The sequence below is a fragment of the Macaca mulatta genome, chromosome 20 (genome assembly GCF_049350105.2).
Source record: "Macaca mulatta isolate MMU2019108-1 chromosome 20, T2T-MMU8v2.0, whole genome shotgun sequence".
Lineage (NCBI taxonomy): Eukaryota > Metazoa > Chordata > Mammalia > Primates > Cercopithecidae > Macaca > Macaca mulatta.
The window spans coordinates 52,236,667-52,252,738 of record NC_133425.1 but is presented as its reverse complement, the minus strand read 5'-3'; the positions used below and the strand labels follow the sequence as shown (position 1 = coordinate 52,252,738).

Below are 16,072 nucleotides of genomic sequence, written 5' to 3'. Positions count from 1 at the left end.
ATCCCACATGTCCAGAACTGCCAGCCGGCAGTCGGGGTGGCCCATTAGGCTGTGGGGAGCATGGAGACCTATCTGCAAAGGAGGACCTGGACAAATGTGCCCACACATCCTCTCAGGCGAGGAGAATGGACGGGAGAGAGAGGCCGACCCGTGTTCCCGGTGTTGCTGTGTACGGAGGAGCGGGTCAGAGGAACCGCGGTGTGGACAGGGACAGGCAAGGCGCGGGGACGAGGAGAAACGAAAGCCACATCGGTGGCGGGTGCTCTGCACACAACTCGCTCGCTACCGCAGGCTCGCCGCTCCGCACTCAGCCGATCCGGGGACGGGAGCAGGAGGGCTGCACCCGGACTCCGGGACAGGCCCAGCTGAAAACGGCGGGGCGAGGGGTGGGGTGGAGACGCTCCCGTCGCCAAGGCTGGCGTCCCGGAACCTGCGGGGAGGAGGGTGGAAGGCAACTTCGAGGAAACTGGGAGAGGCGGCCAGGACCTCGGGGACAGGGCGTACCGCCGGGCGCACAGCCCCTCTGCGCGAACCGGCTCCAAAGGGGCGGTTCCGCGGCGCTTCCCCAGCGGAGCTCAGAAGATGGTGCCCCCGGCCCTTCTGCTGCGCACAGCCCAGTCTAGTACCGCAGGCGGCGCGAACCCAGCAGGGCGGGTGCAAGCGCGAGGCAGGGCCTCTGCGCCCGGCCCCCTTCCCTGAATAGAAAAGCAGCCCCAGGCCGTGGCGCTCCACCACGCCGTCCACGTGCGCCTTGCTGTCTCTACATTTCTCGCTAAGATCTCCAGCCTCACCGCGGCTCGAAATGGACCCCAACTGCTCCTGCGCCACTGGTAAGAGAAGCCCGACTCTGCGCCCTGGGTTTCCCATTTCCCAGCCCCAGTTCAGAGGGTCTCTGGGTTTGAGGAGGTCGCATTTTAAGTTCTGAGCAGAAGGGGACTCCTTTACTTCCTTAGGTGCTTTCTTTCTGATCACGCCCCTGAGAGCACTGCCCTCCCCGCTGGGCCTCTAAGTCAGAGTTAAGGATACTGAGGCTCAAGGCAGTCCTGCTTCACATCACCCAGTTGGTCAGGGTCCTGCTGGCTGGGCACCAATGTTCTCCTCCAGGCTCTGAGCAATCAGGATGGATGGGGGGCTAGAGACATAGAGTCTTCAGAGTTCAGGACAGAAGGTTGTGGCTCGCAATCTCAGTATTCCTGGGTTGGGTGTGCAGCAGGGACCTTCCTGGTGGGGTGAAACAGGAGGGTGTTTGCGTTTCCCAGTGTGAGTGGGGAGGACATGGGGCCTCTATTCCTCTGTCCTGAGTGAGAAAGGAGCTCTGAGGGCTGGCCCTGCACAGAGGAGAGGGCACTGGAGACTCATTGACCCACTGCTGTACCTTCTGCATCTCACTCACTGCTCACTGCGTTTTTCTCTTCCCTGCAGATGTCTCCTGCGCCTGCGCCGGCTCCTGCAAATGCAAAGAGTGCAAATGCACCTCCTGCAAGAAGAGTGAGTGAGGGGCCATCTCCAGGAATCTGGGGCTGTGGCTAAGGTTGGGAGGGAACCCAAAGCTGACACTGAGTGCCTGATTCTGGGTAACTGGGCTTCCTTTGCCCCTGTTGGCCATGTCGTTCCCTCTCCATGCTTTCTGCCCTGAGTTCAGATGGGGCAGGGAAACCTTTTTCTCTTGGGACACAAACCCCAACTGTACCATCTGTGGTTTCAGAACAGAGCTGTGCCACACACAAAAAAGCATCCTCTGGGTCTGGCGTCTGAGCTCGAGCCAGGCTTGCTATTGGGGCAGGGAGGTACCTGGTCCAGTCTACTGCCGCCTCTCACTCTCCCCTTCTTCCCCAGGCTGCTGCTCCTGCTGCCCCGTGGGCTGTGCCAAGTGTGCCCAGGGCTGCGTCTGCAAAGAGGCGTCGGAGAAGTGCAGCTGCTGTGCCTGATGTGGGAAGAGCTCTGCTCCCAGATGTAAATAGAGCAAACTTCACAGCCTGGGTCTTTTTTTTTAATACAATCCTGAGCCATTTTCTGCATTTCTTTTTATATTAAATATGTGAATGGCAATAAAACAATTTTGACTTGAATCTTAATCTGGTCTTCTTTGTGTGTCTTACAGAAAATGGACTTGGGTGGGGGGTTAAACCACGAGTTTAGATACCAGGCTCTGGATGGAAATATGAGCCACTAATAATGTGAAAACTTTCAGGCCAGCCAGGCTACCTCACTGAGTTTACACTTCTGTAAAATGGTATTGCACTGTGGGGGCCATACATGATCGCTTTGTCTCATTCCCAGTGTGGCACAGAAACTTCACCCCTTATTTTTATTTTCTGATTTTCCTCCACAACTTGAGATCCACTTGGATTTTGGGCTTCAAAGTGGCTATAGTGCTGGAACCCAAGTTCCTAGTTTCTTGAATCCTACATGAGGGCTATGATTTAGATATTTTGTCACTGCCAAATCTCATGTTGAAATGTGTCCTCCAATATTGCAGGTGGGGCCTAGTGGGAGGTTTTAGGGTTGAGGACAGATCTCTAAAGAACGGCTTGGTGCCATCCCATAGTGAAGGGTGAGTTCTTCCTCTGGTGGGTCACTGCACAGCTGGCTGTGAATGAATGAAAGTGATTAGAAAGGGACAGGTATAGACTCAATGTTATGCCTTAGGTATACTGAAGAGAAATAACTGGATGTCTTGCTTTTTTATTTTATTTTTTTAGAGACGTTGACTCCCTGCGTTGTCCAGGCAGGACTCCTACTCCTGGGCTCAGGTGATCCTTCCGCCTCAGCCTCCTAAGTAGCCTGGACTACAGCTTCCTGCTACCTCCCCCATCTTGCTTTTAAATTTAAAGCAGGGTCAGCACATCACATGAAATCGTCTCATTTTGGGGGTTTCCCACATGTCCAGAACTGCCAACCGGTAGTGGGGAGCCTGGCTAGGCTGTGGGGAGCATGGAGGTTTATTTGCAAAGGAGGTCCTGGATAAATGTGCCCCCACATCCTCTCAGGAGAGGAGAATGGAAGCGAGAGAGAGGCCGACCCGTGTTCCCCGTGTTAATGTGTACGGAGGAGCAGGTCCGAGGGACCTAGGTGTGGACAGGGACAGGCAAGGCGCGGGCGAGGAGAAACAAAAATCACCTTGGTGGCGGGAGCTCTGCACACGACTAGCTCGCTACCGCCCGGTCCCCACTCCGCACTCCGCCGATCCGGGAGCCGGAGCGGGAGGCTGTGGCTGCACACAGACTTCTGGACATGCCGAGCTCAAAACGGTGCGAGGGGTTGGGGGGAGACTAACGAGACGCCAAGCTGGGTTCCCGGAACGCGCGGGGACTAGGGTGGAAGGCAACTTTGGGGAAACTGGGAAAAGCGGCTGGTACCTCGGGGAGACCGCGTACCCCGGGCGCAAAGCCCGTTAGCGGTGCGCCAAAGCGGGGAGCGGGGGTGGTCCCGCGGTCGGCACCCAGCGCTACTCAGGGAACTGTGCGCCTGACCCTTCTACTGCGCACAGCCCAGCCCAGGACCTCGGGCGGGGCGGACTCATCGGGGCGGGTGCAAGCGCGGGGCGGGGCCTTTGCTCCCGGCCCTCTTCCCCTGACTATTAAAGCAGCCCCTGGCTGTGGGGCTCCACCACGCCTTCCACGTGTGCCTTATAGGCTCTCAACTTCTTGCTTGGGATCTCCAACCTCTCCACGGCTCGAAATGGACCCCAACTGCTCCTGCACCACTGGTAAGGGATCCTGGGTTTCTGGTCCTTAGGGTACCTATTTCCCCGCCACAGGATCGATGCCCCTAGGAGTAGAGGTGTTTTTTGAGTTCTAGCTAAGTGGAGCCATTTATTTCATTGATCTAGTGCTTTTCCTCTCCGTGCCTTCATCACCCCTAGAACATTCCTATTCTAATACCTCCCATTTCAGAGGCGAGAGAACTCAGGCTCATAATTCTCCTGCTCCGAGTCACTCAGGTAGTCGGGGGCTGCTAGGCTGAGCCCCAATACACTGTGCCGTTCCTGGGGTGGATAGGAGACAGGGGTTGTTGTCTTTTCAGGATTAAGGACATAAAGCCCATCCTAGCCTCTAGAGATAGAAGTAAGGTCAGGCTTCATGGTGCCCTGAGTCCAACAGGAGCTATCTATCTATCAGGCCTGGCAATGCACTCAGCTGGGAATATTTGTTGACCAACTGCTGCTGTCTTTATCAAATTCACTGCCTTTTTCTCTTCCTTGCAGGTGGCTCCTGCACCTGCACTGAGTCCTGCAAGTGCAAAGAGTGCAAATGCACATTCTGCAAGAAGAGTGAGTGCGGGGCCATGTCCAGGAATCTGGGGCTGAGCCAAGTCAGAGGCAGGAACCCAGAGCTCAGCAGGCAGGAGTAGGCCAGCGGTCAATTTCCCATCTCCCCTTCCCCAACAACTGATTCCGGATCAGAGCCAGATCTTTAGACATGATTGATTCCCAAATTTCATTCTTAAAATAGACAAACTAAGGCCAAGAGAGTGCACCAGCCTGCCAAGCACAGACATGACACCTATAGACTTTCCTCACCTAAGTGTATGGTTCTGGGGAGCCAGCCTTCCTTTGCCCTTGATAACCCCAGTCACTGCCTCTCCAGCCTTCTGCCGGGTCTGGGGCTCAGATGTGGATAAGAAGCTCTTCACAGAAGACCCTCACTCAAAAGGTCCACCACTTATCGCCCATCTCCAACAGTGCATGCCATCCTGAACTAAGTGTCCTCTGGGGCTGGGGACAGAGCTTGAGCCAGGCCTGTTTGAGGGCAGGGAAGTCCCTGGTCAAGTCTGGTCTGACCTCTCGCTCTCCCTTCTTCCCCAGGCTGCTGCTCCTGCTGCCCCGTGAGCTGTGCCAAGTGTGCCCAGGGCTGCATCTGTAAAGGGGCATTAGAGAAGTGTAGCTGCTGCGACTGATGTCGGGAAGGCCCTGCTAGAAGATGTAGAAAAAGTGACCTGCACAAACATGGAATTTATTCCATACAACCCTGACCCATTTACTGTATTGTTTTTTTATGAAATATGTGAATGATAATAAAATTGTTGACTTAATGCTGGCTCTGTTTTCTTTGTGTGCCTTGGAAATAGGGGACTCCATACCTAACAGAGCTGGGACAGTGGATTGCATTGAGGATCCAGAGACCTGGGTGCTGGCACCTTGTCCTATCACCTTACACACTGAGGGCCTTAAGGCAAATAGGCACCTGCCTCAGGTCAGTTTCTTAAATAGAAATGTAAGAGCATGGTGACAGGTGATATAACGCCACAGGAATCTGTCACAGACTTAAGCTTTGGTAAGATAAAATCTATTAGTATGACAAAAAGAAAAAAACACCAAATTCATTTTTTATATTGAATAGGAAAATTTCAATAAATATATGGAAGACAAAATAGGAAAAATAAAATTACACATTTGTTCTAGGGTGTATATTTCAGACTGGAAACAGTTCACAGACTGGCCCCAGTATGTGCGTCACACGCCTTCAACAGCACCAGCCAGGCCATCCCCACATGGAACCATCAGTCTTGGCCTCTCCAGGATCTCTGATGTGATTCTCAGTATCTCTGAGAGCTCCATGTTGTGACTTAGCTCTGAAACTTCAGAAGTTTCTCCCTAGGTCAGGCTGAAATCTGTTCCTCCTTCAATTCCAGCCCTTGGTTAATTCAGGCAAGCAAAGTAACTGGCGGAGTGTAGGAAATTACCCAGGATCCTCCCAGCAAGATGGAGTACAGAGAAGGATTAGTTCCGGATGAAGTCCTTTGAGTCTGTCTATGCGGAGGTGATGGCCTATTATGCAGTTTCTAAATTGTGGTGGTGGTCACTAGGAAGGAGTAGGGCCCCAGGTAACATGTAATTAATGGCAGCAATTAGTTCCTCTGGCCATTTGTTGCGGGAATTGCTATTTGATGTTCAAAGAAGAAAAGGTGTCAAGCGGCCCAGGAATCAGGACCATGCTGGCCTGCAGGTGCCCCTTTTGAAGAAAGCGCTCCAGAAGGTAGCCTGTGCAAAGAGCATGGGGATCAGGGTCAGGGCAGTCTTGTTGAACCGCCCACTTCACCACCTCTGTCCTGGGCTGTGAGACCTAGGCAGGTTGCTCAACCTCTCTGAGTCCCACTTCTTCCTTTGTAGAACTGTCTGTCACAATTCAGAGCTAGAAGGGCCCTTGGTCAGTGAGTGCAGCTGTGCCTCTGATGGGTGCGATGGCATGTTGAGGCTGAGAGGTCACAGAGCTATGCAGAGGGATACACTGCTAGCTCAGTGCCCTTCCCACTGCCGTCTCTGTGCCAGACTTTCAGTGTCCTTGGGTTTTACATGACACGGTGACATAGGATGGTTGTTGAGGGCACCATGATGCAGTCAGCATGCATGAATGCAAATCCCAGCTGTATCGTTTATATGACAGTGACACCACCTCTCTGTGGCTCAGTCTCCTCAACTGTGAATTAACATAATGATAGAGTCTGCTGGTGGGAGCAAATCACTTAAAACATGTAAAGAACTTAAAATGGTGCCTGGCTTGTGTTGAGTAGTCTGTAATAGCTTTGATTTTAATCTTTATTCATAGCATAGGGATACTTTTCTACTTCTAAACAAAAGCCAGGCCTAGTGGGCTTAGTTGTGTGTCCCATGTTGTTCTCATCAATAACAGGAGCGCATGACCTGTGGCCCAGAGAGAGTCCTCCACTAGTCCACAAATAAGGATCCATACTGGATACATAAAGCCATGAGCAAGACAGTCCCTGTCTGCATAACAGATGCAAAAGGATTCCTGCCATTTCTGCTATAACCTGCGCTGTTATTTTCTTTAACATTTTCTCTTAGGTAATCATATTTCTTTAATATATTTATAGGAAAAGCAAACTCTTTGACACTACTGAGAAAAAGAGTCAGTCCCACTTGCAGATATGGAACGCAGCCATAAAGTTACGTATACCTCCCTCTGTCACTCTCAGAATTGACCTGGACATTTGTTTATGTTTGAAGATTTCAAGCAGTAAAGAGGTGCTGAAGACATACCCAGGCCAAAGGGAAGCTTTGCCCTTGACCTCTTTCCCTTGAAAAGCTGCCTGGATTGAGACCCACAGCACCACTGTTACCAGCGCAGGGCGTCCAGGTTCTCAGCACCTCGAACAAAGAATTTGACAAATGCACAAAGTAAGGAAGGAATGAAGCAACAAAAGCAGAGATTTATTGGAAACAAAAGTATACTGCACAGGGTGGGAGCTAGCCCCAGCAAGTGGCTCAAGGGCCTGGTTATAGAATTTTCTATGGTTTAAATATCCTCCAGAGGTTTCCCATTAGTTATTTAGTGTACTCCCTATGTACATGAAGTAGTGGCCCCCTATCTGACTGATGGCAGAAAGCAACCAATTAGAAGCTGAAGTGAAGTTACAAAGTTACTGCTATGCAAATGAAGAGGTAGTCCAAGGCAGTCCAATTGGTTGTCATAAGGGACAAATCAGAGGCACTTTCAATTTCTCATCTGCCATGCAGACAAAGGGGAGAGGGGTTGCAAACGAAGTAGCCTTTGGTCATTTTGTTACTTGGGTGTAGAAAGCTGGGGTTTTCCTTTTGGTTTAGTTCTAGAAAAACTGTGAGTCAGTTTTAGGTTCACTGCCACCAGAGCCTATTCTCTTTCCTCAGCACTTCCACCCTCTGTCCTGGGCTGGTTACTTTTCTCCTTGTGTTGTCGTCGTCTGATTAGTAAGATGCCATTGTAAAGAGTATTCCCCTTGAGGGTTGCTGAGAGGGTTCAAGTAGCCAAAGTGACTAAACAGGGTCTGGCCGAGACCAAAAGCTCTGCAATAGTCAGGAATTCTGAAAGGGAAGTAAGCACTTTTCCTGCTTCTTAATTTAATGCAGGGTCACCACATCAGGGCAAAGAGCCCTCCCTTGTGACCTCCCAAGCTTTGGATGTCCTTAGTCTTGGTGGGCCAGCTAGGCTGCGGGAAGCCCAAAAGAAGTTAAAGCCAAAGAGGACTTAAATATGCCCATCGCCCCCTCAGGAATGGAGAATGGAAGGGAGGGAGGCTGGGCCCTGTGTCTGGCCTGTTGCTGTGAAGAGGACAAGTGAAGCCAAAGGACCTGGGTGACTATGCAGGTGGGTGGAAGGTCACATGGGAGGCTGGTCCTCTGCACACAACTCCCTCGCTGTGCTTCCCGTCTAGGTCCTATTTAGGGACAGGAGCACTAGGCTGGGGTAGCACATGGACTCCCACAGAGGCGAAGCTCAGGTCACTGATGCGGGCTGCTGGGGTGGAGATACCGCGACCACCTGAGGCTGGGTTCCCGGACCGCCCAGGGCAGGAATGGAGTGCAATCTCCGGGAAATTCGGGAGGACCGGGATTACAGCCGGACGCCGCGTACCACCAGGAGCACAGCCCCTCCAGAGTGAGCGTGAGCCAAAGGGCCGCCCCCGAAGTGTGCACCAGTCATGTTAAGGAGGATCCTGCGCCCGCCCGCCTGGTGCTCACAGTCCGGCCCTGAACCCTGGGCGGTGCTGACACTGCGCTGGGCAGTTGTGAGAGCTGGGGCCAGGCCTCTACACCCTGCGCCCTGAACTGACTGTAAAGTCAGGCGGCCTACTCCTGGGATCTGTTCCGGCTCCCACGGGCCCCCCTGTTTTTTCACCTCTGGCTTAGGAACTCCAGCCTCACCTGATCTCCAAATGGACCCCAGCTGCTCCTGCGCCAAGGATGCTTGGTTTCCGGTGTTAGGATCTTCATTTTCATACCACAGAATAGAGCACCCTTGGGGCAGGAGGCAGGTGCATTTTGAGCTCTTCCTAAAGTGGACTCCTTTGCTTTGCACTTCTCAAGCTTTCTCGCCGCCAAGCGCCTTCATCACCACTTAGGACATTGCGGTCTTCCCAGTGCCTCCCATTTCTGAGGAGAGAGGACTGAGGCTGAAAACTGCCCGGCTGCAGGTCACCCTGAAGGCCAAAGATGTGCTGAACTAGGACCCAGTGCTCTGTCCAGCATTGAGCTGCCTGAGGTGGATGGGAGGCACACAACACTCGCTGCTCACTGCCTTTTTCTTCCTTGCAGGTGACTCCTGCACCTGTGCCAGCTCCTGCAAATGCAAAAAGTACAAATGCACCTCCTGCAAGAAGAGTGATTGTGGGGCCTTCCTTGGGAATCTGGCATCTGGGCAGAGTCAGAGGAAGGATCCCAGATCTCCACAGGCAGGAGCAGACCAATGACGAACTTCCCACATCCTCTTGCTTCAGCAAATGACTTAGGATCACAGCCGGAAGAATACCAGAGATGGTTAATCCCCAATCTTTATTCTTACCATGGGGACACCAAGAGAGCACACCAGCCGGCCACGCCCAGGCCTGATACTTGAGGACTTTCCTCACTTAGGAGACTGTCCCTCCTTTTACTGCAAAGCGCATGTCACTCCCTCTTGAGTTCTCTACCCTGTCCTGGGCACAGGAAGGGTGGGTAGCTTTTTCATGGCAAGACCCTCACCCCAAAGATCCAGGAGTTATCTCCTGACAGAGCAATGCCATCCTGAACTAAGCATCTTTTGGGGCTGGAGGCACAGCTTCAGACTGGCCTCTGTTGGGTCAGGGAGATCCCTGGTCAAGCCTGCTCTGATCTCTCACTCTCCCCTTCTTCCCCAGACTGCTGCTCCTGCTGCCACGTGGGCTGTGCCAAACGTGCCCAGGGCTGTGTCTGCAAAGGGGCATCGGAGAAGTGCAGCTGCTGCGCCTGATGTTGGGACAGCCCTGTGCCCAGATGTAAATAACACAACCCCTGCAAACCTAGTTTGTTTTTTAAATACAAACCTAACCCATTTACTATGTCTGTTTTCTTAAGTGAAATATGGGAATGATAATAAACATTGTTGGCCTTATTCTGCCTCTGAATTTTTTGAGGGGTGTCCTGAAATAAGAGACCTCAGACCCAGCAGAACTGGGATCATCCTATAAGTCGAGGGCCTTAAGACAACTCGGGTCACCTGTCTCAGGTCAGTTTCCTAGCTAAAAATGTAAGAGCATCGGCCGGGCGCGGTGGCTCAAGCCTGTAATCCCAGCACTTTGGGAGGCCGAGACGGGTGGATCACGAGGTCAGGAGATCGAGACCATCCTGGCTAACCCGGTGAAACCCCGTCTCTACTAAAAAATACAAAAAACTAGCCGGGCGAGGTGGCGGGCGCCTGTAGTCCCAGCTACTCGGGAGGCTGAGGCAGGAGAATGGCGTGAACCCGGGAGGCGGAGCTTGCAGTGAGCTGAGATCCGGCCACTGCACTCCAGCCTGGGCGGCAGAGCGAGACTCCGTCTCAAAAAAAAAAAAAAAAAAAAAAAAAAAAAAAATGTAAGAGCATCATGCCAGATGATATGAGGGCACAGGAATCAGTCATAGACCTACGCTTTGGTGAGATAAAATAGAATGAATAAGTATGAAAAATAAAAAGAGAAAGTTCATTTTTTATGTTCAACAAGGAAATCTCAAAACAGACAGGAAGAACAAAATAACAGGAAAAATAAAATACTAACGCTTCACATCTTTTGTAAGGTACAGTGATATTCAGTAGGAAGGAGGAAGGCCCTAGGTGTTTTGTACTTCATGGCAACTGTTAGTTATTTGGCTATTTGGTGAGGGAATTGCTATTTGTCATTTAAAGTGGAAGAGGAGTCACCTGGCCCAAGAGTAAGCACCATGCTGGCCTAAAGGTGCTTTGTGAAGAGGGGATTTCGGAAGGTAGTCTGGCCAGGTACAGTGGCTCACACCACTTCGATGGCTCACATCATGCTCTGCTCAAGCCAAGGCAGGAGGATTGCCTGAGGCCAGAAGTTTCAGACCAGCCTGGCTAACATAGTAAGAACTTCTCTCTATGTAAAACAAAAAATTAAAATAAAACAAGAAGAGAAAGCAGCCTGGGCAAAGTACAGGCGTTTTGGTGTCACACAAGCAGGTTCACAGCCCACTTCATCCCTTACTGGCTATGTGACCTGGGCAAGGTGCTTAACCCCTCTGAGGCTTCATTTACTCATTTGTAGAAAGAAGATTATATCTCTACATTGGGATGAAATGTGATAGTTGCCTCGGACCTGGCTAGGACTCAATGAAGAATGCTGATATAATCATTTGTCCACATGGACTTCCCAGACAGAGAATCCTGTTAGATCCCATCAAGCTCCTTGGGAAAGGTCCAGTTCCTTGGAAGCATGACTGTGGACTGGAAGTTGGGAATGGGTTTGGAGTCTTGCTGATCTGGTCTTAAGGATATGTGGATGACCTCCTGCACCAATTCTCCAGCATAAGACACTGCTCCAGCATTTGGAAAGAGAACAAGCCTTTCCCACCCTTCAAGTCATTTGATCTTCATACAAACCAGAGAGACAGTGTGTGCAGAGGCTCTCCATGCAGGGGACACTGTCCTCCAGAGTACTTAAGAACCTGCCCAAGGTCACATGACCCAGCACTACAGGTATAGAGGAACTTAGGGTACAGCTGTCCTCACGCCCTCTCCAGAGCTGGCAGATCATCATGTAAGTGGATGCTGAGCTCTGCCTGTCACAGTTCTTAGCTGGAAGGACCTTTGGTTAGTTGACTCAGTTGTGCCCTGACTGGATAGATGGCACACTGAAGCTCAGGGAGGTTAAGAGCTATGAAGAGAGATTGACTACCAACTCATTACTCTTCTCTCTGCTGTCCCTGTGCCAGGTTTTTCGTGTCCTTGTGTTTTACATGACATAGTGACATAGGGTGGCGGTTGAAGGAATGACATTACATGAGTGTAAATTTCAGGTGTGTCATTTATACCTGGGTGACACAACCTCTCTGTGGTTCAGGCTCCTACCCTGTTCCTGTGCATAATAACAGGGTCTGGCTGGTAGGAACAAATCAGTTAATTCATATAGAGAACTTAATATAGCCTTTAGCAAGTAGTCTGTAATAGCTATGATTTTATTACCTTTATTCATAGCACAGGAACATTTTATATTTCCAGACAAATAAGCCAGTCCTGGTGGGCTTAGCTGTATGTCCCATGTTGTTCCCATCAATAACATGAGCATATGACCTGTGGACCAGAGAGGGACCCCTCCCCATCCACAAATTGGAATCCACGCTGCATATGTAAAGCCATGAGCAAGACAGTCCCTGTCTGCATAACAGATGCAAAAGGATTCTTGTCATTTCTGCCAACACCTGTGCTGTTATTTTCCATAACATTTTCTTTTAAACTATCATATTTCCTTAATGCATTTATAGAAAAAGCAAACTCTTTGACACTACTGAAAATAAGAATCGGCCGGGCGCGGTGGCTCAAGCCTGTAATCCCAGCACTTTGGGAGGCCAAGACGGGCGGATCATGAGGTCAGGAGATCGAGACCATCCTGGCTAACACAGTGAAACCCCGTCTCTACTAAAAAATACAAAAAACTAGCCGGGCGAAGTGGCGGGTGCCTGTAGTCCCAGCTACTCGGGAGGCTGAGGCAGGAGAATGGCGTGAACCCGAGAGGAGGAGCTTGCAGTGAGCTGAGATCCGGCCACTGCACTCCAGCCTGGGGGACAGAGCAAGACTCCGTCTCAAAAAAAAAAAAAAAAAAGAAAAGAAAATAAGAATCAGTCTCACCTTGCAGACATGGAAGGTAGCCACACAATTATACGTATCCCTCTGTATCACTTCTGTTGCCCTCTGGATTGATCTTGACATTTGTTTTTGTTTAAAGATTTCAAGCAATAAAGAGGTGCTGAAGACATACCCAGGCCAAAGAGAAGTTGCATTATTGATGTCTTTGCCTTGAAAAGCTGAGTGGATTGAGACCCGCGGCAACACTTCCACCCTCTGTCCTGGGCTAATTATTTATCTCCTTGTGTTGCCGTCCAGTTAGTAACACGCTGTTATAAAGAGTATTCCCCTTGAGGGTTGCTGTGAGGGTTCAAATAGCCAAAGTGACTAAACAGGGTCTGGCTGAGACTAAAAGCTCTGTAACAGTTAAGAATTCTGAGAGTAGGCCGGGCGCGGTGGCTCACGCCTGTAATCCCAGCACTTTGGGAGGCCGAGGCGGGCGGATCACAAGGTCAGGAGATCTAGACCACGGTGAAACCCCGTCTCTACTAAAAATACAAAAAATTAACCGGGCGCGGTTGTGGGCGCCTGTAGTCCCAGCTACTCGGGAGGCTGAGGCAGGAGAATGGCGTGAACCCGGGAGGCAGAGCTTGCAGTGAGCCGAGATCGCGCCACTGCACTCCAGCCTGGGCGACAGAGCGAGACTCCGTCTCAAAAAAAAAAAAAAAAAAAAGAATTCTGAGAGTAACAACCACTTTTCATGCTTCTTAATTTAATGCAAGGGTGAGCACATCAGGGAAAAGATCGCTCCCTTGGGAACATTCCAAGTTTTGGGAAGCTCCATCCTTGGGCTTGGTGGACCAGCGAGGCTGTGGGAAGCCCCAAGAAGTTAAAGCAAAAGAGGACTTGGACAAATGTGCCCATCACCTTCCCAGGAGTGGGCAATGGAAGGGAAGGAGGCAGAGCCTTGTGTCTGCTCTGTTGCTGTGAACAAGACGAACATGGCCAAAGGACTTGGCTGGCAATGCAGGTGAGACAAAGGTCACATGGGAGGCTGGTCCTCTGCACACAATTCCCTCGCTGCACTTTCCGCCTGGGTCCTATCTAGGGACATGAGCACTAGGCTGGGGTAGCACACAGGCTCCCACAGAGGCGAAGTTCAAGTCACTGGTGCGGGTTATGGGCTGGGGATACCGCGACCACCTGAGGCTGGGTTCCCGGACCGCTCAGGGGCAGGCGTGGACCCCAATCCCCGGGAAATTCCGGTGGGCCGGGATTATAGTAGGGACTCCGCCTACTGCCGGGAGCACAACCCTTGCAAAGCAAGCAGGAGTCAAAGGGCCGCCCCCAGGGTGCCCACGGGCTGCGCTAGGGAGGATCCGGCACCGGGCCGCATGCTGCGCACAGCCTGGCCGTGAACCCTAGGGCGCCTCTGACACTGCGGGAGCGGGGGCCAGACCTGGGGCGGGGCCTCTGCGCCCGGCACTCCTCCCTCACTGCAAAGCCAGCGGTGGCTCCTGAGCTCTGTTCCGCCTCCCACCGGCTTGCCTGCTTCTTCGCCTCTGGCTTAGGTACTGCAGCCTCACCTGGTCTCCAGATGGACCCCAACTGCTCCTGCACCACTGATAAAGGATGCTGGGTTTCAGGGCCTTAGGATCTCCATTTTCATGCCAAAGGATAGAATGTTCCTGTGGCAGGAGGCAGGTGCATTTTGAGCTCTACCTAAAGTGGATTATTTTACTTTGTACTTCTGGTGCTTTTTATCTTACCAAGTACCTTTATTATTATCACTAAGAACATTACCATTGTCCCAGCGCCTCCCATTTCTAAGGTGAGAAGAATGAGGCTCAAAACTGCCCCTGCTCCAGGTCACCGATAGGCCAGAGGTGTGCTGAGCTGGGACCCAGTGCTCTGTCCAGCATTTGAGCTGCCTGGGCTAGTAGGGAGGTGGGAGACATTGCTTCTTCAAGATTCCCCACTGAAGTCCCCATGTGGTACGAAAAAGAGGGCGCCTGCCCATCCGAGCCTGTGTGGAGAAAAGGTGGGGCTGGGCTTCCGTGTGCCTGAGCAGAACTAGGTACCAGGTTTCCTGTGCACTGAATAGGAGGATGCTGAGGGCCTGCTCCTAACCCTGCACCACACACACTACTCACTGCCTTTTTCTCTTCCCTGCAGCTGCGTCCTGCACCTGTGCTGGCTCCTGCAAATGCAAAGAGCGCACATGCACCTCCTGCCAGAAGAGTGAGTGTGGGGCCTTCCGTGGGAATCGGGGGACTGGGCAGAGTCAGAGGAGGGACCCCAGAGCTCAGCAGGCAGGAGCAGGACAGTGACCAGCTTCCCACATCCCCTTTCTGGCAAGAGATTCAGGATCACAGCTGGAAAAACACAAGATAGTTGATTTCCAACTTTCATTCTTAAAATGGGGAAACTGAGGGCATGCCCGTGCACTAACCTGCCAAGCACAGACCTGACACATCAGGACTTTCCTCACTTAAGCATATGGTTCTGGGGAACTGGCTTTCCTTTGTCCCTGTGCCCAGGTCACTGCCTCTCCAGTCTTCTGTTCTCTCCCAGGTGTAGGTTGTGCTGGGCAGCTTTTTCACTGGAAGACCCTCACCCCAAAGATCCACCAGTTGACTCCTGACAGAGCAATGCCAGCCTGCACTAAGGGTCCTCTGGGGCTGGAGGCAGGGCTTGAGCCAGGCCTCTGTTGGAGCAGGGAGGTCTCAGGTCAAGTCTGCTGTGACCTCTCACTCTCCCCTTCTTCCCTGGGCTGCTGCTCCTGCTGCCCCATGGGCTGTGCCATGCCCAAGGCTGCATCTGCAAAGGGGCGTCGGACAAGTGCAACTGCTGTGCCTGATGCCGGGACAGCCCTGCTCTCAGATGTAGAAAGAGCGACCTATATAAACTTGGCATTTTTTCCAGACAGCCACGACCCATTTACTGTATTTGTCTCTCTTTTATGAAATATGTGACTGATAATAAAAGTTGTTGACTTCTTCTGGCTCTGGTTTTCTTTGCATGCTTGGAAATAGGGGACCCCATACTCAAGAGAGCTGGTATGTGTGATTGCATTAAGAGTCCAGAGACCTGGGTGCCGGGACCATGTGCTATCACCTTACACTCTGAGTGCCCTGAGGAAAATCAGGTTCCCTGTCTCAGATCACTTCTTCAGCTAAAAACGATTCCTTTAAGATTATAATAGGAGGCTGGGCGTGGCGGCTCACGCCTATAATCCCAGTACTTTGGGAGGCCGAGGTGGGTGGATCACCTGAGGTTGGGAGTTCAAGACAGCCTGACCAACATGGAGAAACCCTGTCTCTACTAAAAATACACAATTAGCCAGGCATAGTGGCCCATGCCTGTAATCCCAGCTACTCGGGAGGCTGAGGCAGGAGAATAGCTTGAACCTGGGAGGCGGAGGTTGCAGTGAGCCGAGATTGCACCATTGCACTCCAGCCTGGGCAACAAGAGCAAAGCTCCGTCTCAAACATAAATAAATAAATAAATAAATAAATAAATAAATAAAGATTATAATATGGCATTTTTACTGTACCTTTCTA

General features: G+C 51.6%; 2 protein-coding genes and 1 long non-coding RNA gene across 7 annotated transcripts; all 3 read left to right on the top strand.

Moving 5' to 3' along the window:
• The first annotated feature begins 730 nt into the window (after window positions 1-730).
• On the top strand, window positions 731-5,031 carry LOC709273 (metallothionein 1A-like). 3 transcript variants are annotated; one of them, XM_001097779.5, is made up of 4 exons: window positions 3,180-3,251; window positions 3,636-3,709; window positions 4,208-4,273; window positions 4,808-5,031. In XM_001097779.5, exons 1-4 carry the CDS (start codon window positions 3,235-3,237, stop codon window positions 4,897-4,899), a joined length of 249 nt encoding a protein of 82 aa, XP_001097779.4. In that variant the 5' UTR covers window positions 3,180-3,234; the 3' UTR covers window positions 4,900-5,031. The 3 variants fall into 3 exon arrangements, with proteins under 3 accessions (XP_028696707.1, XP_001093145.2, XP_001097779.4); XM_028840874.2 differs by lacking the exons at window positions 3,180-3,251; window positions 3,636-3,709; window positions 4,208-4,273 and adding exons at window positions 731-830; window positions 1,423-1,488; XM_001093145.5 differs by lacking the exons at window positions 3,180-3,251; window positions 3,636-3,709; window positions 4,208-4,273; window positions 4,808-5,031 and adding exons at window positions 731-830; window positions 1,423-1,488; window positions 1,837-2,075.
• Window positions 5,032-8,652: 3,621 nt separating this feature from the next.
• LOC701928 (metallothionein 1-like) lies at window positions 8,653-9,704 on the top strand. 3 transcript variants are annotated; one of them, XM_015126206.3, is made up of 4 exons: window positions 8,653-8,673; window positions 8,745-8,751; window positions 9,032-9,097; window positions 9,613-9,704. In XM_015126206.3, the coding sequence occupies exons 1-4, from the start codon at window positions 8,653-8,655 to the stop codon at window positions 9,702-9,704; spliced, it is 186 nt and encodes a 61-aa protein (XP_014981692.2). The 3 variants fall into 3 exon arrangements, with proteins under 3 accessions (XP_014981692.2, XP_014981690.2, XP_001092916.3); XM_015126204.3 differs by lacking the exon at window positions 8,745-8,751 and having other exon boundaries at window positions 8,653-8,675; window positions 9,024-9,097; XM_001092916.4 differs by lacking the exon at window positions 8,745-8,751 and having other exon boundaries at window positions 8,653-8,677; window positions 9,029-9,097.
• Window positions 9,705-14,006: 4,302 nt separating this feature from the next.
• LOC144338046 (uncharacterized) lies at window positions 14,007-15,215 on the top strand. Its single transcript, XR_013411807.1, has 3 exons — window positions 14,007-14,080; window positions 14,685-14,750; window positions 15,084-15,215. It is a non-coding gene; the product is annotated as an uncharacterized LOC144338046 (long non-coding RNA).
• Window positions 15,216-16,072: the final 857 nt, after the last annotated feature.